A 23,321-nucleotide genomic window follows, 5' to 3' on the forward strand; every position below is an offset into this window, starting at 1 on the left:
ACAGAGGAGACACGTATGCCCAGAATGGCCCACCCACAGAACCCACTGGTAAAATCACAGCAGTCTCAGGGGCCATACATATCCCCACTGTGGATTTTTAAAACTCTGGGTTATAAACATATAAACATCTTCTTGACAGAACTTTTTTTTTTCATTGAGAAACAAAAGATAAATCTCTTATTAGGGGGTGGGGTGAGTTAGCTGCTTTTGTCACTGTTGCTATTTAGCTCACAAGTAAAAAGACAATTTAACATTTTTTTCATGACATTACTTGTAGGCCCAAACATTGAGAAATCGGTGAAGGATTTGCAACGCTGCACTGTGTCTCTAACTAGATATCGTGTCATGATCAAGGAAGAAGTGGATAGTTCAGTGAAGAAGATCAAAGCTGCCTTTGCTGAATTACACAACTGGTAAGTAATTCGACTTAGAAACTATAAACTTGTGGCACTTGAGCTGTTCCTACAGGTAAAAGCATCTGATGGAAAACATTGTTTATTTAATGCATAAACATCACAGAACAACTCCTCAGTGAATTTTTTTTAAGTCCTATAGGCAGAGGCATATATCTTGGGAATAAAAATGAAGGGAAAGTGTTTGAATAAAAAGAAACCTGATACACATAATTCATTGGAGTCTGAAGTTGGCCCCAAAGTATATGAATGATGTAGAACACAACCTCAACAAATGATATTTTTGACAAATCCCTGGGAGGCCAATATCATGAGTGATACTGAGAACAAATATTTTCCAGCTTTATCATTATAAAATAAGAAAGACTCCCTTAACAAAACTCAGAAACATCTTAGGCAAGCTGAGTGATAGAATCCCATTCTGGGGTGTCTTGAAGGCTGGAATTAAGAAATGGTACTCTGGTGTGGCTTTGGTCCTGCCCTGCCCTGCTCTGCAACTGACGCTGAAAGAAGGCATCTCTTTGAGCCATCTATGTTTGCTCATGTCCACAGCTGCAATGAAATATCTCCTGGTAAAGGTTAAGTTATTATAAGTGGAAAAACTTCTTAGTGTATCAGTCAAGACTTTTTCAGTTTCAAGTGATGGAAACCCAAGTCACACTAGTTAATGACAAAGGAGAATTGTTTGGCTGATGTACATGAGAAATCCACAAGATTCTTTTAGGCGAATTTGGTTCTAAGCCCAAATTATGTTATGAGAATTCAGCTTCTCTCTACCTTTCTCCCTTTCCGCTTCTCACCCTCCTTTCCTCTCTCAGTGTCTCCTACAGTCTCCTGGTTCTGCTTATCCTTGGCTTGATTCTTAGGTAATATCTCTCCATGTGGTAGCAAAGATGACCCCCAAGCAGCTCCAACCTTACATAATCCTTAGTTCCTGTGATCTGAGAGAGAGCTTTGTCTCTACTGTTCCAACAGAAATCCAAGGGCTAATTTGCACTGGGTGGGTTGGGTCAATCTTCTGTCCCTAAACTAGTCACTGTGGCAAGAGGGACAGGGTCTTCCCACTAGCTAGGCTGGGTCCTGTTCCTACCACAGAGTTAGTGGTGGGGTGAGCCCCACCTGAACCCCATGAACTGAGAGTTGAAAATCACTGGAGAGTTCCCCAGAGGAAAATCAGGGTGCTAAAAACAGAAAAACATGTCCGCAGTGCCCAGGCTCACATGTGTTCTCTGTATCTCATTGGCCTCCCATGATTCTAGAATTTGGTCACATCTTCTGCATGGTTTTCCTTTCCAAGTCCTTTCTTTGACATAGATGTGCTTTTTAGCAGATTATAGTTGTGTAAAACCAAGGATTACGCTTAACACAATCTAAAATTCTTGAATTTTAAACCATCTGCTATGTATAAGATCCCCATGTGCATAAGATACCAGAAACTTGAAAGAAAACCATCTCCTTTGGTTATCATTCAGTGAGGAATCACTTACCCTCCACCCAGTCACGTCATCTCGACCTTAGTGGAACTCTTCTCTGTTTGATCAGACAATAAACCAAGTAATTGTTCAAAGTAAACTCCAAGATTATGTTTGAAAGTACTTAGAGAACATAAAGATGCTATACAAATGAAAGGTGTTATTATGATGGTTGGTTTTTAAATTTTACAGTTCTATGACTTTTTAAAATCTATCCTTAAATTACCCTAATATACATAAGTGCACTCAACTTCCAGGCCTGTTTTCTAGAGCCAGAGTCAGCAAACTTTATCTATAAAGGGCCAGCTAGTAAATATCTAAAGCTTTACAGTCTGCAAAGTCTCTGTGCAACTACTCAGCTCTACTGTTACGGCACGAAAGGCAGTGGGCCAGATTTGGCTTGTGGGGGTCGTAGTTTGCTAGTCTCTGGAGGCATTAGTTAACTGTTCAGAGAAGACCACTCTGTCTTACTCTTTTGTGTGGCATTTTAGAGTAAACTCTTCCTCTGAGGCCTCTGTATGATACCTTCCATCTGAGTGACTCACACTAATTGACAAAGTGTAGCAGTGACCTCAAATTACCTCTCTCCTCCAGCTGCTCTGAGTACTTTTTTTTATTTCCTTAGTAAAATGAATACCACATGGGTCACGAGACATCTCGAGATTTATAACAGACTCTTTGACTGTTTCACTCCTCGAGATCTGAAAGTGTGGGGCCAGGGAAGTCAGCACCCAGAGAAGTTGTGTATCTTTTCTCTGCTTGTAATTCACATTTTGTTTTAAACTGATGGGTAAAGATCACTCCTGAATGAGCTCTACCAAGCAGTACAGCTGCTTAAAAGTCACCTCTTAACAAATGGCACATTTCCTCCAAACTGAAGACGAACAAATATAGATTAACCATTTTTTTACATGCTGTTGCTACAAAATTAGTAAACAGCAGCACTTGTTTTGTTATCTAACCTTTAATAAAATGATCCCCAAATAATTACCTATATATTAACTTAAAAATAAAACAAAAGTAATTCTTTTTAATAGGCCATTAACATACATTTCTACCAAATGGAAAAACTTTACCTCTGTTCCAAGTTAGCCTGCAGCCCAGCCAACATGGTGATTTACTTGAATAACTCCCTTTTGTTTTCTGAGGGGGAAAAAGGGATGAATTTTAGGGATTTTGGCACTCTTAAAAAAAATAGCGGATCACAGAATTGAAGAAGGCAGCTTACATGTTTTAAAAAATGCAGCTTTCCTATTGGTGGTGAAATCATGGACCCCAGGCATTAGAGAGACTTGCGAATGCAGTGCTGTTCACATGTAAACCTCAGGATCACATTACATTGTAAGGCACATCCAGATTTGGAAAATGTGGGACAAGTCTTCCAGAGAGTTCCAAAATGAATGCTGGTTCAGGGACAGATGTTAACTCACCTGGTACACAGCGACATCGCACTTGTGGTCCTTCTGTCCTTACTCCGGGCCATCCGGTGCTCTCACCGAAGCATTCAGCAGGCATTGTGTGTAGTTTAGAAATAAAAAGAAACTCTCAGGTAAGAAGTTCTGAACATTCGCTTTGCTGCCCAGCTTCAGGAGATGAATCCTGCCTGATCAGATTCCCCAAAGCCTGCCGGGATTCATGGGAATGGTGATTTTGGGGGGGGCTGGGAAAAAGTACCTGCTTGCACGTGCTCAGTACCCAGCAGGCACACATCAGAACGAGATGAACCAAATGCTTGTCCTTCCCAGTCTGGCTGTGAAGAATACTTTTTTCAGTGCAGTTATTGAAGAAAACCATTAAGTAGCTAAATTATAATATCAAAGTGGGCATTTGGCCAGGAGACAGTTACATAGGGCTAAATGACCATTATGTGGATCATTCTCTTTTCCCAGAAAGAATCGGGGATTTGAGAGGGCAGCAAAGATGACACGGTGATCCCACACTGTCTTAACAGAAAATAAATTTTGCAACATGAGTGTCTATGAAAAGTCACATCAGGAACTAACATGAAACAGCTGGTTTCCTTTCTATATGATTGGCCCCCCACCACAACTGGAAAATATTCGTCCTTTGGAATCATAGCTGCCAGATTTAATTGGTTTGTGTGCAAACTAGTCTAGTTTCTCATCACAAATTTGTGTGTGTGCGTGTCCAAGTTGATGGTGAAGGCTTAAAAGGAACAATAAACATTAACTTCAAAAAACATCAAGGCAGGAGAATAATACTTGATAGCTGTGCCATATGCCGGGGGAGAAAGTATTCCAGAATAGAGCTGTAAAAATTGCTAGGTGCTATTGTCAATTTAACATCTAATTAAAAGCACTCCTAAAAGGAAATGGAAGATGGTGATGAGCCAGAGGGTAGAACGTGTGCTGGGGATGGGGTAACAGGGCCATAGGGAATGGAGGCTGGAAGGGACAATATTTTTAGGCTGCTTTGCTTCCATACAGGAAAGGGAAATCAAAGCATGATTCCTGTACAGTGTTCTTACACCTCGTGTTTATTTTTTCCTGAAGTGGCGCCAAGTCGTACTTAAGCAGAATTTGGAGTAGGCCAGTTCCAGCCCTGGCCCCCCATCCCTTGCCTTCCTCTTTCTTCGCCTGCTTTCTCTCCACTGTGAGTGTCCTCCCTCCCAGCAAAGACAGGTGAACCTCCTGCAGCTCCTCACAGGCCAGGGGCTCCTCCCCACACCACTGGCTACCAGATGAACTTGTAATGGGGTCCCCGTATCGCGTTCTTTTTCCATATTAACGGTTGAAACTCACTGTTGTGTCACTGATACGCTCATCCTTTTGATGACCATGGGTCCTCCTTCCCACAGTGACATATTTTTATGCTCGCAAGTGTTAACCAGAGTCTCTTGAGACTCTTCTCCATCAGCCGAAAGAATAACCCTATAAAAGTGAGAATTTCAGGCGGAAGAAAAAGCCATTCTAGATTAAGTGTGTCTGCTTCCGTCATCCCTCAAATTCCACTCCACAAAGGGGGCTTCTCATCTGCTGTGGAAGCTTCGCTGGTAGCCATGCAAGACCACACATAGACCACAGGGTGGTCAGCTGGGCGGCCCCGCATATGGACCAGATAGCATCACTGTGACATTTGAAACATCATGTCCTTTTTCCAAGGGCTCCCGAAGGGGAAATTGCAGTGGAGACTTTAAGAACAAGCAATGCAACAATGTGCCATACTCTCCCAGTTTGCTGCTCCTTGGGTGCCCGAATAATATAAAAATATTGGCACATACCACCTTGGAACTGCTTCAGTTTGAGTCCAAATAAGACCAATTTTCTTCCCTTGAAGGTTTACACATAGCAGGATTCTTTCCTCCTGCTGTTTCTCCAGCAGTCCTGGGCTGGTTCTCCCCACCATCCCCCCCCCCACCACATTCCCCAAACTTTTAGCTGATTTTTGGTCAATACCTGGCTTCCCATTTAATGCTAAGAGCCTGGTTTCCCCAGGACGTTCTCTTTGTGAATAACCGAGCATTGACTGAAAGATCATGCTTGTAAATTAATATTTACTTCTCTCCATACCAAAGTATATGTGTGTACACTATAATTAAAAGCTCTGAGAGCACTGTGGTCACCCTTCGCCTAGGTGCCACCACCAGAGATGTGGATGCCACTGGTCTGACGGGGACTCCGGAATAGGCTGTTGCTGTTTTTTTTAAAGAACTGCGGGTGATTCTTCTGTGCCTCTATGGTTAAAAACCACTGGTTGAGAGTCATACAGAGGGAGTGGTACATCTGGGGCTAGCGCACTATTCTCAGCTGGATGCGTTTGCCCCCCAGGAGACCGTTGGCACGTCTGGAAATCATTTTGACCGTCACAACTGCAGGAAGGGAGTGCTACTGGCATCTGGATACCCCTAAATATCCTACAATGCACAGAACAGCCCTCCCCTCCCAGCACCCATAACAAAGAATTATCTGTCCCAAGACATCAATAACACTGGGAAAGCCCAGGCAAGAGGAGAGTGAGAGGAAGAGTCCATCAGTCCTTCTACAGGCCCTGCTGTGGCTCCTTGAAGGAGGGACCGGGGTTCCTCCCCTTTGCTGCACCTCTGAGTATCTATCTGCCCCTCTCTCAGTTGCCCTCCTAACCCACTGCTGGAAACCTGAGAGAGGAAATTTCCTTTCCAGTCATTTCCATACCCAAAAAAACATAACCACAGTGTCCTCTTCTTTTCAAGGAAATTTTAAATGTAAGCTTTCTAACTATACATTTTACAGGTTAAATTACATTTTTGTTTCCTTAAGACCAGAAAAAACAATTATGTTGAAATGTAGAAAAGTGAGGGCTTTGCTTTTTGTCTATTTTGCGTTAGAGAATTCAACTCAGTCCTTAGGAGAGAATGGAAAAATTAAGAACCAAAGGTTGCAGCTAACAACAGGCAGTCCCTTTCATTAGCCATTCTGTCTCTACCTGAGTCTTTTTCTCATTTTGCAATAAAACCAATACCGCAGGGTGGGGGGTGGGGGAGCCGAGGATTAGGATGAAGATCTGAGGTACGTGAAGATAAATACAGTAGGGAATTGTTTCATTAAGTGTCTGTTTAAAGGATTATTATTTTTCTCTGGCTTCAGCCAGCCAGCAGTATTACTTGGTGCTCCTGGGCATACGTGGCCTGTGTCCAGCTACTGTAATGCCAGTGACATCCTCAAGTGTGCCAGCCCTTGAGCTATTTAAGCTGAATGAAAACAGGTCTCTTTGTGCCTTATGGTGCAGTTGTGGTTGAGCAAACACTTGGTGACTGTTTAATTAGGAGAATCATGGAAGTTGCAGCCGGCGCTACATATATCTCGATGGGTGAGGGTAGGAAAAATATGTATTAGGTGAGGCACTTTCTAGAATCAGAACTGTACCACAGAACAGATGCTGTGACAACAAGCAGACTTGGTTTTTGAGTTCAGTCACATGGAAGATATTGACGTAAGTGTGAATAAGGGATAGAGACTCCATTTTAAAACCATGGCTGAAGTGGTACGCATTCCTCTTGCACCGCGGAGCTCAAGAGTTCTGGAAGAGCGTGTTGTCCTTTTCTCCAGGCCATTCAACAGGGGATGTTTGTAATAGGATTCCCTGTAGGAGAGCTGACGTTGGGAACCTTTTCAGCCATTGTGATGTAATGATTTACAGACTTTGCTTCCCTGTTAAAATACCAGCAATGTGTTAAATGATTGCTAGATTTTGCCAACTCCTTAGACGTGTAATGAAGACAAAGTCAGGAGTCTGCGTTGTATTTTTATGGTTTTTTAAAGAAATTTAATAAAAAAAAAGTCTCTATGTCCTTTCTGCTTTGGAAATAAATATAATCTTCCCATTGATCAAAACCCATACCAACAAAGATTTTCTGACTAATCTCTTTCCTTCTCATCAGATGATTTTTCTAAGTGCCCACCTGCTTGCGACTTGTACAAAGAACTATACAACGGAAATTAAACAAGGCTGTTCCTCCTCCCCACACCCAATATTCGAGGTTATGCCAGCATATTAAAAGAACTCACAGTATGGAGATAAACATACACCTGCAAAGGATATCAAGAGGCAATGATGGAAGAGGCTAATAAATATATTTATGCCTCAGGAGAGCCATATGTATGGTTTTTGTTGCTGTCCTAGCTGACAAATTGCCCAGAATGACTCCTTTTCCTTACTCTGCACCAGTCCAATAAACAGAAATAAGCTCCGGCATCCATTCTGAAATTGTGAAAAGGGTAAATACCATAAACCACGGAGAAACTCAAGGTTCTTGTGACTTTGTGACTAAGGCAAGTCCCTGTGGTACACTGTATTTCAAATCTTGCCTCGTTTGTGAATATGTGTCATTCTAAATAGGTGTAGCTCACTCTTTGGAGGTGAAAGCTTCTTTTTTCCTATTTTCTCTCCTCCCCGAGGTTTTCCTCTACATTAGATGTTTCCCCAGGGCCACTGCAAGGACTGAGTGAATCAGTCGACATGAAGGAAGAGCAGGTTGATAAATTAAAAAAAAGTACCGGACTGGCCTTTTCAGTTGGGGATGGTCCCCAGGAAACCAGCATAAATAGCACCCTGTATTGATAGCCTTTCTGAGCTGCGTGTGTGATTACCTCCATTCGTTATGTTCGTCACACACTCGGCAGTGGAGGTCAGCTTCCCTTTCACCGCAGCCTTCTCTGTGAAATAACAGACCCACAATAAGAGCTGGAGGACAAGAAGTTGATTGAGATTTCAGCTTGAAATCTGAAAAGATTTCTGAATCTTTTCGGCAAAGGAAGGCTACGAATCATACCCACCTGGAAACGTGCTCCCGAATACGGGGTTAGTTTTCACCACAGAATAGAAATTGAAAAAGGAATTAAGCAAATTGTTCTCTCTGTACGATCCCATATGGGAAGTATGTGTTGTGTGTGTGTTTCACTCTATAGTGTCATCTATTTTCACTAGGAAAATAAGACAAATTTGTTCATATATATTAGTATAAATATAAAATACAGTATAGTTTTCAAAGTGGGATATCCTACATCACAACTTCAGAATGGATCTTAGAACTTATTTCTGTTTATTACACGGATATAGAGTAAGACTGTAATCTCTGAGGGTGAGACTAAGGAATCATTCTGGGCAATTTGTCACCTAGGACAGCAAGAAATCACAGAACAGGCTGTGCCTGAAGTCATGTAACAGAATTGATTATATGTCAGTTACACTGTTCTTTCAGTGACTGTAAACTTTTGGTTCTTAGTAAGCCATATTATAACAAAAGTCACATTTTCCAAGGCTTATTAACCACGTAATTAGGAGGCATGGAGTATAGACTTAAAATAGCGTTTTAATCTCATCTCCACATATTGTAACCCTAAAGATGGTTGAGTTTCTTAACTTCTACTCAGCTACAAAATGGGGTACTACTGTCACTATCTAGAGGTTTTATGAAGATTTGTGTACAAGATTCATGTACAATGTATGCATTTCTCAGATTATTCTGGTAAATCTGTAGCCTGACCCATATAGGTTGGTTCTCTTCCCTCCCAGATAAGCATTTAGTAAATTTATTTCTCTCTGTACCAAGACAATGGGAAGAAGTTGTCCTTCTCCACTTTTCTGTTTAGCATGCAGTGGATCCCAGCTATGAGATATGGATATCTCAACACAAGTTTTTACTGTTCATTGCTTGATGAAGAGAGAAGTAAGGCAAAAGCCTTTTGACCCCTGATTCTGAATGGCCACCAGATCAACCCTTGTTTCCCCTTTCACACCTTGCCCTGCCTTCTCTCTGCTTTCTCTTCCCCTTTCTTCATTCACCCATCCAGTAGGGAGATGAATGTGTCGCGAGCTGGTGTTTCTCAAACTTTGGAACGCACAGGGGGCACCTGGGCCCCATTCCTAGCGGCTCTGCTTCTGTGGGTACAGGTGGAGCCCAGGCATCTGCATCTAATGAGTGCAGTGGGTGCCAGTGTACCTGGTCTCAGGACCACACTTGAAGAAACACTGCTAGTAATAGTGAGGGATAGAAGATGATGTCTTTACAAAAAAGGTCCAAAGTCTAATGAGAGTGTACAGAAGCAAGCTGTGTGATGCAGTGTGGCGAAAACTGTTGGGAAGCACGCATGGGGTAGGGTTTCTGGCTGGCAAGGAAAGGGTCCACCACAGAGGTAATGCTGGAGCTGGCACTTGAAGTAAGGCTAGGAATTTGCCAGACTGAGAAGGGAGAGAGGATTCCATGCAGAAGAAACAACACAAGGAACCACAAGCATGAGAGACCCCGGTGCACTCTCTGGGAGGAGCACATTCCCTGGGTCTCATTCCATTAATAAATGAACTATAAGCATATCCCTCTCGAACCAGAAAACTTATTTGTAAGTCACATATGTATGCCACTGTTTAATCTGTATACTAGAAATGAGGAAAGTCTACTTTCTAAAATGAAGAGTAAAGTATATGAAGTTTAACATTTCATTTGTTACCCCCACTTGGGAAGCCAGAAAACCAGGGCAGGTGCTGGCATGTGAGGCTGGAGGTGCTGGGCAGTGAAGAGCATCAGGTGCCCAGGTCCCCTTCTCACGCAAGAGCCCATCGGGAGGCCAGGAGCCATCTCCGCCAGGCTGGGGCCTTGGGCTGGATGTGGGCCAGCATTGCTGTGACTCCTTGTGCCACATCAGTCTCTTCCAGTTTCTGTTCCTCTTAGTTGTGTTCAACAACACTGATGGCTTCTGCATAGAGGCCTCCCCTCCCAACCCCCCAGATTGGAAAGAAATGCAACAGTGTTCTGAGTGGTTGACTCTATTTCGGGTATGAAACGAAGAGATATTTTGCCTCATTGTGTTTTATTTTGAAATGTGTTTTATTTTATCCTGCTTTCTATATTTTCCAGCTTTTTAAATGAGCATGTAAAATGAAATTAAAATGTGAAAAATGTTAACTCTGTTCCTTAAATGGCACCCTTGTGCTATAAGACAGTTAACATCCACAGATAAAAGTTTGCTTTTTGTTCCAGAGTTAGTATCATTTTTTTTAATAAGGGGGTGGGATTAAATGATAATTTTTACAGCTATAGAAACTGAAATACAGTTAAGTTACTTTCCCTGAATAGTGATCCCCAGGGAAAGAAACAAAACTAAGAAATAATTAGCAAAGGTGCGCCTGGTAGCGCGCCTGGGGGGCTCAGTCGGTTAAGCGTCTGACTTCAGCTCAGGTCATGATCTCACGGTTCGTGAGTTCGAGCCACACTTTGGGCTCTGTGCTGACAGGTCAGAGCCTGGGGTCTGCTTCGGATTCTGTGTCTCCCTCTCTCTGTGCCCCTCCTCCACCTGCACTCTATGTCTCTCTCAAAAATAAATAAACATTAAAAAATTATATTAAAGGGGTGCCTGGGTGGCTCAGTCAGTTAAGCATCCGACTTCGGCTCAGGTTGTGATCTCACGGTTTGTGAGTTTGAGCCCCGCATCAGGTTCTGTGCTGACAGCTCAGAGCCTGGAGCCTGTTTCGGATTCTGTGTCTCCTTCTTTCTCTGCCCCTCTCCCACTTGTGCTCTGTCTCTCTCTGTGTCTCAAAAATAAACAAATGTAAAAATAAAAAGGGGGCGCCTGGGTGGCTCAGTCGGTTAAGCGTCCAGCTGCAGCTTAAGTCATGATTTCGCGGTTTGTAAGTTCAAGCCCCACGTCAGGCTCTGTGCTGACAGCTCTGTCTCCCTCTCTCTTCCCCTCCACCACTCACCTCTGTCTCTCTCTCTCTCTCTCTCATAAATAAACATTAAAAATTTTTAAGAAATAATTAGTAAAGATAAATTGTATTATTAAATGAAATCATATGTCAAATTCTAAATGGAGGTATATAAGGAGTGTAGATTTTTCAGCTGAACGTGGGGTATTGCAGAATTTGTACAATTTATAGGATTTTGCAACTCTGATATCATTTTTAAAATTCCGAGAAGAAAAAGAATCCCTGGTTTGTTTTTCAATTAGCTATTTGCTTTTTGAGGAACCCTGGATTTTATAAGTATTAGAAGTCATTCCTTATGCTAAAATCTGCACGTGTCTCATTCCACAAGTGCACCTCACACAGTGTGATGAAATATTCATCGACTGTGATTTAAATCATTGTAGGATCCCAATATAAAATACAAAACTAAGAGATATTAACATTAACAGGTAATATTACCTCTGATAAAAGAAACAGAACTAAAACGAGTTCAGCCTGATTGGCAAACTGAGTGCAGTTACTGCATTCATTGACAGCCAGAGGGATTTTAACTGCTTTATATTTTAAGTGTGATTCATGCTCAGAGGCACCATGCGCTGCTTTATTTCCCTGATAGTCCCAATGACTAAGCAGCTTTCCAGAGGGCTGTCTCAGCTTACTCTTCATGCTGTAGACATGTATGTTGGGTTTTGTTATGTTTGCCAAACAAAAGTGTGGGGTTCAGGAAGTCTTTAGAAAGATCAGTTTGTCACCATGGCTGCATTCAGAAAAGAAGAATCCCAGTTTTCAAAAAGAATGCCACTTGTTGTAAAATCTAAACGTACAAAGGTACCGAGTAGAATGTGACAGACCCCAGGATCCCTGTACAACTAAAGAATGCAACATAACCAGCTACTTAGTACTGAGCCTGGAGTGTAAGCGGCCACAGTGGGCAAGGAGTAGGGTGGGGGAGACATTTCTGGGGTAGACTTTAGAGGACGTGATCACGTGGGAAGAGAAGGAAAAGGAGTTACAGAAACTGGGTGCGTGATGATACCAGTGACCAGCCTCCAGGGCACAGGAGAGGGGACAAGATGGGGATATAGGGCAGGAAACATAATCTTCCCTCTACCCTTTTTGTTCTCGGCCAAGACCCCTGTAATAAAAGATTAATAAGAGAAAAACAAACAAGTTTGTTAACATGTGCACCTCATGTATACAGAGGAGATACCCAGGAGGAAGCAAGGAGCTCCCACGGTGGCTTAGAATTCAGAACTAAATACCATGCTAACAGGGAAAGGGGAGAGGGGGATATAGGCCTTTCAGGGGAGAGTAAGTGATTCTTAGAAAAGATGAGTGGGCCCTTAGAAGAACAGATGGAAGGTATGGTCATTTGTGACAAAGTGTGTCTGAGTGTGGTGTTGACTTCTAGGCTCCTCTCCCGAGACAGGAGTCAGCAATCTTACCTGGTTGGCAAAACTCCCCAGGAGGGGATTTATGACAACTGAGTTCCTTTGGAGGCTCCGCCTTCAGGCAGATGAGGGGAGTTCAGAGACAACATCTCCCTGCACCGGCTGTTTTTCAAGTGCCTGCAGCTCACAATCATCAGTACATCAAAGTGCCATATTTGGGGGTGGGGGGCATACTCTGCTACCCTTCAGGAAGCAGAACAGAGGAGGAACAGGGAGTTGGCAGCATACAAGGTCACGGTGCTGTTTGCAGGCACCTGTTGTAAGTGGTAGAGGTGCCAGTCCTCCGACCCTAGGAAGCCACACATAGTCTCACGGCATTTGTGGCTACCAAGCCAGGACAGGAGCTCTGTTGACAACAGCAATAGTTGAGAAATGGGTGAGCTGAAACCCTGGGTCCAAGAATTCCTGCTAGTACTTGGGGAGTTGGACTGGAAATGGTACCCATGGTAACAGTGTAGCGCACCTTAAATGTTTAATAAAGGTGGCACCTGGTGGGCACAGTCCTCTGACCCAGGAGAGGGGAAGTCACGGGCAGGACAGGCAGCCTCTTCCATCAGCGCTAGCTCCGAAGCTGAAGGCCCACGTGGCAGCCACCAGGCACTATGAGGCTGCCGGGAGCTCAGCTGGCATTCCTCTGGGCATTCACAGTTCCTACTCCTGATGCAGTAGGAAGGGGCACAGCCCACAGTGGGGGGGGGGGGGGTGATTTTACATTACTCTTTCTCTTCAGTGAAAGAGAGAAATTCTTTATATACAAAGTCTGGCTTTCTGACTTTATCACTCATTTGCCCACTTTATGCTCTTTGGTACAGGCCAGAAAGGCTGAAACATCACCTTCTTTCCCCCCAGCAGTTCCCACATTCCCGTTCTCTGTACTGGGCGGGGGGGAGGGGGGGACAGGAGGCTCTTCTGCAGGATTCTCATCCTGCCCCTCCACTGCGCCCGCTTTATTCTGCTTGGCAGCTTAGGAGGTAAGCACTTCATCCACAAGAAGGTCCTGAAGCCATATAGTCAGGGATCAGATGGTCTGGGCAGTTTCTCTCACCACAGCCTCCCTGAGGCAAACTCATGGCGATGAGCTGTGGTCTAGTTTTAACTCTTTAACATGGAGTCTGGCTGCTGTTGCAGATTGATGTCTTGAAATTCCCTTTGAGATCCTGCTTTCGTTCCCCCGTACCCACCAGCAGGTTCTGCTCTCCAGCTTATCAGCCACTGACAGTCCTGTGGCTGCCTCCCCATCACAGCATCTTTATTGACGAAGAGCACTGGGCTCAACATGGTGCACCCAGCTTCCAAAGGAAGCCGTTTCGTCACTCGGTGTCTTAGCCTCTGGATTTAGAGAAGAGCCTTTCACAGAGCAGAAAATAATAAATCTCTTCTTGCTGAAGTGCCTCTCTGATTCTTTTTATTATTGTTATTATAAGTCCTCTACAGAAAAGAATCAAGACAGTGGAAACATTTTTATAAAATGACACTTTATCTCTGTGATTAACTATATAATAAACCATAAAGGCTTTGCCATGGTAATCTCCTCCTTACACCTTATTGCTTTAATAATAAAAGCTTTTTTATGGCAACAGAATAAAATTTTACTATCCAGACAGTTTAGATAAAATGAGAAGATGTGTTTTTGGAAGGATAAAGGGCACATCTGAAACATGTGAGGTCAGCATAGGTTTTATGTGAGCTCAGTTTATGTAAAACATGTTCAATGTGTCTTAAGTCTGGTGCCCTCCAGAGGACTTTATCCAACCGTTTAAAGAACTTTTAGTGGTCAGTGAAAGGCTGAAGAGTTCTGTATTTCTGTCAAGTACAGAGGATTACAGTTCCAAAGCAAAAATGTTCAGAACCAGATGATTAGTGGGGGAAAGCACAAATTTCAATAATTTATTACCACCCTAATTTGCATACAGAATCATCAACTACCTGTTTTGATTCTGAGCCAAACCCTGTGTGGTTTGGTGATTATCATTGCACTTTTATTCATAAGCTTATGTCTCAAATGATTAGATTCCATCAGTGACAAAAATTATATAAATTTTTGCTTAAACATGATTTATATGCAAGCACTACAGTATACCAATTAAAAAGTTTCATTATTGCTATCCCACAGGAAAAAAATGAATATGTTGTCTTCCTTCCCATTTATCACTATTGAGCAGTTTCTCTTTTTTTAATGTTTCAAGTTTTTATTTAAATTCTATTTAGTTAGCATATACTGTAATACGACTTTCAGGAGTAGAATTTAGTGATTCATCGCTTACATACAATACCCAGTGCTCAGCACAACAAATGCCCTTCTTAATGCCCATCCCCCCACCCACCTTTCCTCCAGTAACTCTCGGTTTGTTCTCTATAGTTAAAAGTCTCTTATGGTTTGCTTCCCTCTTTTTTTTTTCTTTCCCCCCGTGTTCATCTGTTTTGTTTCTTAAATTCCACATATGAGTGAAAGCATATGGTATTTAGCTTTCTCTTATTTTGCTTAGCATAATCCTCTGTCTCCCTCCACATCACTGCAAATGGTAAGATTCTTTTAATGGCTGAGTAATATGCCAGTGTGTGTGTGTGTGTGTGTGTGTGTGTGTGTGCACGCACGCACCACATCCTCTTAATCCATTCATCAGTCGATGGACATCTGGGCTATTTCCATAATTTGGCTATTATTACTATTGAGCAGTTTCTTGTCAAGCAACCCACAGTTGTCTAAGACCATAAAGTAGAAGTTTTTTAAACTCAGAGCTTCCCTGAAAAAGTGATAATTTTAGTGGAGACCTGAAGGAAGACTCACAGTTAATGAGGTGAAGAAAGGCAGGGTCGGGGAGGAGGGTTGTCTTCCAAAAGAGGGAAGGGCATGTGCCAAGGCCCTGTGGTGAGAAGAGAACAGAGCTCATACGTTCTGGGATTTCATGAAGCTTAAACAAGGTCATTCCAGTAAAGTGTTAGTGCTCTACTTGTTGTGCTGCCACACAGTAAGCACTAAGGATGTGTCAGTTATGATCAGCTCTCCTTTTAAGGCAACTCAGGGCTGACGTCTTGTCTGCACAGGTATACCTAAAAAGCAAACATGTGCCCTTTCTGTTCCTCAGTAGGAATGTGGTCTGTGACACTGCCTTTGATTTCTCTGTGACTCTTCAACTCTCTGATGTCATTTCTCTCAAGACCCTCCCTCCTGCCCTCCATGTCTGGTACTCCAGATTACCTGCATATCTGGTACTACCCTCTGTCCTTACCGGCCTGCAGTGTTTCTCATCAGGTGCACCCAGTGTATGTATCTGTCCTAGGACCTCTAAGAAGATCCAGTAGGACTCATGCAGGGCACTGATGAAAGTGCTCATGAAGCTGGATGTGACCTCAGGTCCTGAGGGCATTTGGAATTTTTTAGACACAGTCTTTCATACCCTTCCTTCGATCTGGTTCTCAGCTTGATGTAATGCTGGCTCCTCACTGTCTGACAGCCTGCTAGGGAACAGACTGGCCTTTGCTATGAAATCCTCTTCACCCTCTGTATCTACTTCCCTTCCGCAATCCTGCTGCCTTGGAAGTGAAAGCCAAAGAAACCCTCAGGTGTATCTTACTGAGATTCTTGAGGGAGGTTTGGAGGGAGCTGCTTCCGTCTGGCACCTAATCCTGGTTTGCATTCAGTTCATGGGTTCTGAGCAGGGTCCTGACTCAGCAGAGATTCCTGGCTTGCCTTTCTGCACATGAGGTTTGAAAGCAGTCATACGTAGCAATGCTTGAATTACTAAGACGCTTGAGGACAATCTTTTGTTGAAATACCCAGAGGAATGGAAGCATGGTTTGATGCCAACCTCACAGCTTTATCACACCCTCAAGTGGGCATTAAGCAGATTAACAATTTATTGTGAAAACCTTCATTCCTCCTGTTGGGCCCCAGAAGGCCCAAACTAACCACTGTATGAATATCCAGCTTTGTTATGCGTTAGACCTGGGGATATGTGTTATACCCAAAATGTCCATCTCGTAAACCCTCTGGGCACATAATTATGTTAACAAATTTAATCAACAAGAATTTACCATGATCTTGTAGCTAGTAAAGAAATTAGCAAAGGCCCGTTCCTCCACCATTCTCTCCTCCCAACACGCACACACAGGCTGCAGGGTTCCCGGGTCTCGGCCTTGTTCCGGGACTGAATGCGTGGGAGGACTGTGGGACCCTGCCAGGGCACTCCCCGTGCTGTGCTCCTCCCCCACCCATGGGAAGGCTAAGGACACCCACTCTTGTATTGGGTGCATGTACGTCCTTTAGTTATGTGTACCTTGTGTGCCCTCAGATCCCACAGACTCTAATTAGGACATTGGTTTCGGGTGGAGGAATTTCTTCTTGCCGTCATTTTCTTCCCTGACCGTCTGCTTTTTGCTTTTCCCCAGTAAATTTGGCAGGTCCTCTCCCCTTCCTCTCAGCTTTCCCCAAAAGACTGTAGGCTCCACAGGGATGGCAGGGGGCTTCATCCACAGCAGCATTCCCTGCCTCAACACCCTCGCTGGCACATGGCAGGCACTCAGCAAATACTTGTGCAGTGTGTGTGGTTTCTAGTGCTCTTTGTGGCACATTCCTGCACTGCCGTCCCAAACCTGTGCAATCCTGCTACACTCCATTACTTAAGAGAATGGAGCACAAGCTACCTGCAGGGCTCACATGACCTGTAGCCCATCCTTCAGCTGGAGTGTCCCTGCTCCTAAGTTCCTAAGAAGTGGTCCTGGACTCCTATTCATGTCCAGTGGAAGTCAAAAGCCCTCTCTAAGATTTGTACCAGTTCCGGGCTTGAGAGTGGGCTCCACATTCTCACCCTCAGTCTGCCTTCCCGTCTGTTCAGCATCAAATTGACCCAAATGTGGAACCCAGCCACCTCCTCAGCTGACCATGTGTGTGTTCACTTGTGCACATTCAGACCGGCTGCACCAAGCACAGTGAAGATCGGGCAGTCCCCAGGGAGGCTCATATCACAGTCCTCACAGTGCACACCTTAGACTTCTGGCTCCCGGAAGTTCTCTTGCCCATCCCACTACTGGTGATTTCTCCCAGGGCCTTCACTCTGTACAATTCCCAGCCTTCTTGATGACTCTTCTCCCTCTCTCTTCTGCCTCTCTTTCTGTAGGGGCTGGAAATTCAAAACATTTTCTTAGGCAGAGTAGCTTAATCGCATTGTAATTGGGGCTCCTGAGTCCAGATTTCTAGGTTCTCCTCTTATCTCCCTAATAGCTCATCCATTAGCCTTCTTTTCCCTAAACTAATACAGAACAGCCCTCTCTGAGAGGGTTGTTAAAAACAAAAACAACAAATTGCTTGGCCTGTATTGGCTACATGTGAACTTGACAGAGAAGCTAAATATACCTTATAATCACAGGAGCATAAGCCTGTTGGCCTAACTCAGCATTTCATATGATTAATAAACGCTGGTTTATGAATAGATAGATGGCCTTTGGAAAGAAATTCAAGAAGCTAGTGATGGTAATGGTGGAGACCTCCAAGGAAGGGAACTGAATAAGCTGGGACAGAGACAGGATAAAGACTTCCTTCTTTTGTATTCCCTGTATTTAAAGCACATTGACATCATACCTATTTAATGTCAATAAATAAGGTACAAGTATCCTGATGTGCTGGCTACACCAAAGTGATCATATCCAGTGACCTTAAGCCATATGCTTCATGGGGATAGTTGATATCCATACTTGATGGATTAGGCTTAGAGCCCAGCTCTGGAGAATGTGCCATTCACTCTACACGTCAGTTCTTTCCATGAGGATTTCCTGGTTGGAAAGAGCTGAGCTTCTCGGCATACTGTCCTTGCTCTCCAGGTGTTCAGGTTACATCATCTGGATGAAGAGCCCCAGAACTCCTATAGATATATCCCTTCTTACCTTGACAGAGATTACAAAATATTACTCTTAAGAGGAAATAAATTTTCAAATCACTTTAAATTTTAAAAGTACACCCGATGGGGAAAAAAGTACATCTGTTGAAACAGATAATAATTATGGAGATAACTGCAGTGTATTAAAGCATGTTAATTATGAGTTCATAATCAAACTATACAAACAAGCAAAAAAAAAAAAACCTCATTGGTTACTTTGGGGGGATGCTAAGGAGCCAACTATCGTTTTGAAAACTGATACACCAGCATTTACCCTGCCTTACCTACTTAAACGGCATGATAACCCAAATAGCTGATAAGAGAAAGTTTCTCTTTGTGAAAGCCTTCCAGTAAATAAATGAAGGAGTGATAGAATTTGAATATCCCCTTTTTAAAACCCTATTGATCTAGGCAACGATCATCAATGGCTAATATAAAAATGGAGATGTCCTTTGTATTTCCTATCAACTTGTTGTGAGATGGAGGAATCCAAATACATTCAGGTTTGGTTTTTTTTCAAGAGGAATATTTATAACTGTGTTGTGTCATTCTGTGTCTGCCGATAGAAACAGATAACAAGGTATTCTTCTCAGAAGAAAAAACAAATCTGAATCTAATCAAATTTCTGTATCTCATCACAAATTCATAGGAAAATTAAAAGAATGGGTTAAATACCCATGGAGATGTAGTCAGCAAAATTCAGACTGTGGATAGTGTAGCAGGACAAACAACCTGGTGTATTCAACAAATGAGTTGCAAAGAAGAAAAAAAAGAGATGGGAGGGAATCTATAGATTAAAACAGATTTAATAGACAATCAGCCAATTGCAGTGCTCGGAACTTATTTAGATCCTGGTCAAACTGATAAAAAATCTGTATAGGACAATTAGGGAGATTTGAACACTGAGTAGATATCTGATAACATTAAATTATTGTTAATATTTTTAGATATTATGGTAATACTATGGTTATAGTCCCAAAAAGTCCTTATCTTTTTGAGATATGTATTGAAATATTTATGATGGAAATGAAAATTTAAGAACATCTCACATCTATGCTTATATATACATAAGGATATATCCTTATGGAAGGATATGCTGTTGACTCTTGAACAATGCAGGGGGGGGGGTTGGGGTGCTCCCCCCATGCATAATCAAAAGACTGCATATAACTTTTGACTCCCTGAAAATTTAACTTTCAGCCAACCATTGACCAGAGGCCTTACCAATAACATAAAGGGCCAATTAACACACATTTTGTATGTTGTATGTATCGTATACTGTGTTCTTACAATAAAGTAAGCTAGAGAAGAGAAAATGTTATTAAGAAAATCATAAGGAAAATACATTTATGGTAATGTACTGTATTCCCCCCCTCAAAAAAATCCACATATAAGTGCACCTACATAGTTCAAACCCATGTTGTTCAAGAATCAACTGTATAAAGGAAGTCTCATATGTGTTGCTGTTGTGAAGGGAACTGGGAGTCAGGATGGAAGAGAAACAAACTTCTAGACAGATAATTATTTACTTTATGCAGGTAATACTTTTTTCAAAGAACTAACCAAAAAATAATACAGTGGGGTGGGGAGGGGGAAGTAATTTGAAGTTGAAATGCTTCTTTGGGGGAATGATAAGGCATAGACTCTTTGAACATGTGGATGGGTAGACCCAGATGATATTTCCCAAAGTAGGTCCCAAGACCATCTGAATCAGAGATGGGCACACGTCCCTGCCTCCCAGCCAGAATCTGGAGGAGCCACGCACAGAGACATTTGAGAACTACCGCCCTTGATAACCTGAATGGCAGCTTTTCAAATACTCATTACATTGTTGTGGAACTTTGGAATTCATAGGGCAAAAATACTCCCAAATTTAAATTCAAAGCAGCACAATTCTGAAAGTCTGAAAAGGCTTTTTTTTTTTTTTTTTTAGATTTGCTGACAATGATTTAATCAGCAGATGTCACTATGAAATACTTGAGAGCATCCCTTCCGTGTTGCCTCATTTTTGGAAAAGGCAGAGTGTGCTGCTGGCATTGTAACATAGAAACATTTATGATAATTTTGTCTTTTGTTTAATGAAAATAATTTTTCTTTTGCTTCCAGCGCTTATTAAAAGTTTATCTTTGATTAAGCATTCTTTGCTTTTGTTTTTGTTTCCCTCCCCCTTCCCCCCCAGCATCATTGACAAAGAAGTTTCATTAATGGCAGAAATGGATAAAGTTAAAGAAGAAGCCAGTAAGTAGACACATGGTTGTTTGGTCAGGAGCCTCCCAGTCAGAAGCAATCCATAGGTCGACTGACACTGATATGGATTCTGAGTGGGGTCCTAAAACTCACACTGATTAATGAGCTCTGTAACCTTAGGCAAGTCACTTAGCCCCTGGAAACCTCAGGAACCTCACGTGGAACAAAGTCAGAGGAGTAGCACCACTGAGCGCACAGCAGAATAAGGCACTTGGCAAATAATAGCTGTTAGCTATTTAAAATTTTGTGCGTATAAGGGACTACTGATAGTTTTAATCAGGTTTAACATGACATTGAATTTAAAATTAAATTTTTTTTTAATTTTTTTTTTCAACGTTTATTTATTTTTGGGACAGAGAGAGACAGAGCATGAACGGGGGAGGGGCAGAGAGAGAGGGAGACACAGAATCGGAAACAGGCTCCAGGCTCTGAGCCATCAGCCCAGAGCCCGACGCGGGGCTCGAACTCCCGGACCGCGAGATCGTGACCTGGCTGAAGTCGGACGCTTAACCGACTGCGCCACCCAGGCGCCCCTAAAATTAAATTTTAAAACATAAGTTTTTAAGCTTTCACAACTCACACATCTTTTTTTTTTTTTTTAGTGTTTATTTTTGAGAGAGAGACAGAGGGCAAGTGGGGGAGGGGCAGAGAGAGAGACGGAGACACAGAATCCAAAGCGGGGTCCAGGCTCTGAGCTGTCACAGGGTTCTGACTCAGGGCTGGAACCCACCAACCATGAGATCATGACCTGAGCCAGTCAGATGCTCACCCAAGTGGGCCACCCAGACACCCCAGCAATTCACACATGTTGCTATGTTACTTATACAGTCCTTTTCACTTGTCCTTTCTTAGGTTCAACTAACACAAGTTTAACAAACTAAATTCCCCTAAAAAAATTTAGTCCATTTGAAGTTTACTTAAATTCCCTCAAACATTTTGAAGTACATTTATAAATTTAATCCATCTGATTTTTTTCAAGCACTTCAGATGCCTGACAAGGCAAACTCACAAACCTAAGAGCAACATATTCCAAGCTTTTAAGCAGCTCTTATAAGATTAATAACTCAAACTTAGAATTATACTAAATGAAGTTTTCTTAAAACCCTCCCGCTTCTGTTTACAAACTTAGTCAAATCGGCTGACACCTGCCAGATTAACACCTCAAAAGAAAATCAGTTATGTGTTTTAAATCAAAATCACAAATGGGGATGGTTTAATGTAATAATGTAACTGTTTAAACAATAAACAGATGATCTTGATCATTGCAAAACTCCTAAATAAATTTAACACAAAATATCAGTATACCTTCAGTTTGATTTGTTTTATCTTTATACTTGTTTCTAATTCTGAATTTTCCACTGTTGTAAGGTAACTCAACAGCCAGTAGGACAGGACTATCTCAAATAGGCTGAGGTTCATGGGCTGGAAATTTTAACTGAGACAAGATGGCTCAGTCAGATTCAACACCAAGCCGCAAGTGGAGTTGCCGAGCCCTTTTTAATTATCGAATTCAGCCTGAAGTTGTTAATGGGAGTGCTAAAACCGTATTTTTCAGCTGGGATTTAGTTTTATAGTTCTTATCTCCTGGGCATTTCAAGTTTTTCATCCTTACCCAAATTTTATCTTGTTAATTGAATGAATGGCAGTCTGTACCCCAACCTGGTTTCAGCTAAATTCCTTCCCCTTTGACTGCAATGCCTTTCTTTTTATCAGAATGAAGGATCAGAACAGATTCTTCATTCTTTTTGTATTTTTCTTGCCTGGCCCTTGGTCATAATTCAGTAGTCACTTTTTATGGAAAATAGCTATCAGTGTGTTTGTTACACAGTCTTTTAAAAATAATCTTAAGTAATATGTTAGAATCTAAAATGCAGCAAGTCTTATTAAATAAAACTAAATGTGATCCAGGGTTCAGCTGTGGAATATTTAGGTAGTTATGCAATCCCTTTGATTGTGAAATTATTTTACTCTTATGAAATCTGTTGATTTCTTCAGTAAAAGTTGATTACTACATGATTTGGGATTTTCCCTGTTTCTCAGGTATAGCTTATTTTTTCTTTTAAGTTTCATGTGCTATTGATAAAAATATTCACAGCCAGCACAGACACAAATGTTTCTCTAGTACCAAAATGCAAAGTTACTAGCACGTCACTTTCTAACAGGTTAACGAAAGACCACAGATTTCACATGTTCATTCTATCTCCTTGAGACAATAATATTAGGTGCCAAGACCTATGGGATTTGGAGTATCTCAGGAGAGCATCCTTGTTTTTCAAGTTCATTCAATCAATAAACATGTACTATGTGCTTTGTATGTGTTATCTACTGTCAGAAACTGTGTTAAGCAGCAAACAGTAAACTTTGGGACCTGCACATAAAGAGTTTCAGCCTAGCTGAAATGGCAAGACGGTTGGCAGGGTTTGCCTAACTTCAGTAATTGATGCCATAGCTCTGGTTTTAGAACTGCCCAGAACGTGGGGAAGCCATTTTGCATGCATTGGAGGCAAGCAGAACTGAGTTCAAATCCAGGTTCCACCTGTTTATTGGCTGTGTGACCTTGTACCATTTTGTTAACTTCTCAGAGTCCAAGGTTACTTATCAGAAAAGGGGGAATAAGAATAGTATGTATCTCAAATAGTTATTGTAAAGATAAAATGAGAAATATATGCCAGGCACTTAGCACAGTGC

General features: G+C 42.2%; 1 protein-coding gene across 6 annotated transcripts in view; it reads left to right on the forward strand.

Annotated features, from left to right (window-relative positions):
• SPATS2L (spermatogenesis associated serine rich 2 like) overlaps positions 1 to 23,321 on the forward strand; it is a 166,792-nt gene that overhangs the window by 130,354 nt on the left and 13,117 nt on the right. For all 6 annotated transcript variants that reach the window (XM_045034254.1, XM_023259588.2, XM_023259589.2 and 3 more), the window contains 2 exons: positions 278 to 413; positions 20,566 to 20,624. In XM_045034254.1, coding sequence (XP_044890189.1) covers positions 278 to 413; positions 20,566 to 20,624 — 195 coding nt within the window. The remainder of the gene's footprint in view (positions 1 to 277; positions 414 to 20,565; positions 20,625 to 23,321) is intronic.

Source organism: Felis catus, chromosome C1 (assembly GCF_018350175.1).
Source record: "Felis catus isolate Fca126 chromosome C1, F.catus_Fca126_mat1.0, whole genome shotgun sequence".
NCBI lineage: Eukaryota > Metazoa > Chordata > Mammalia > Carnivora > Felidae > Felis > Felis catus.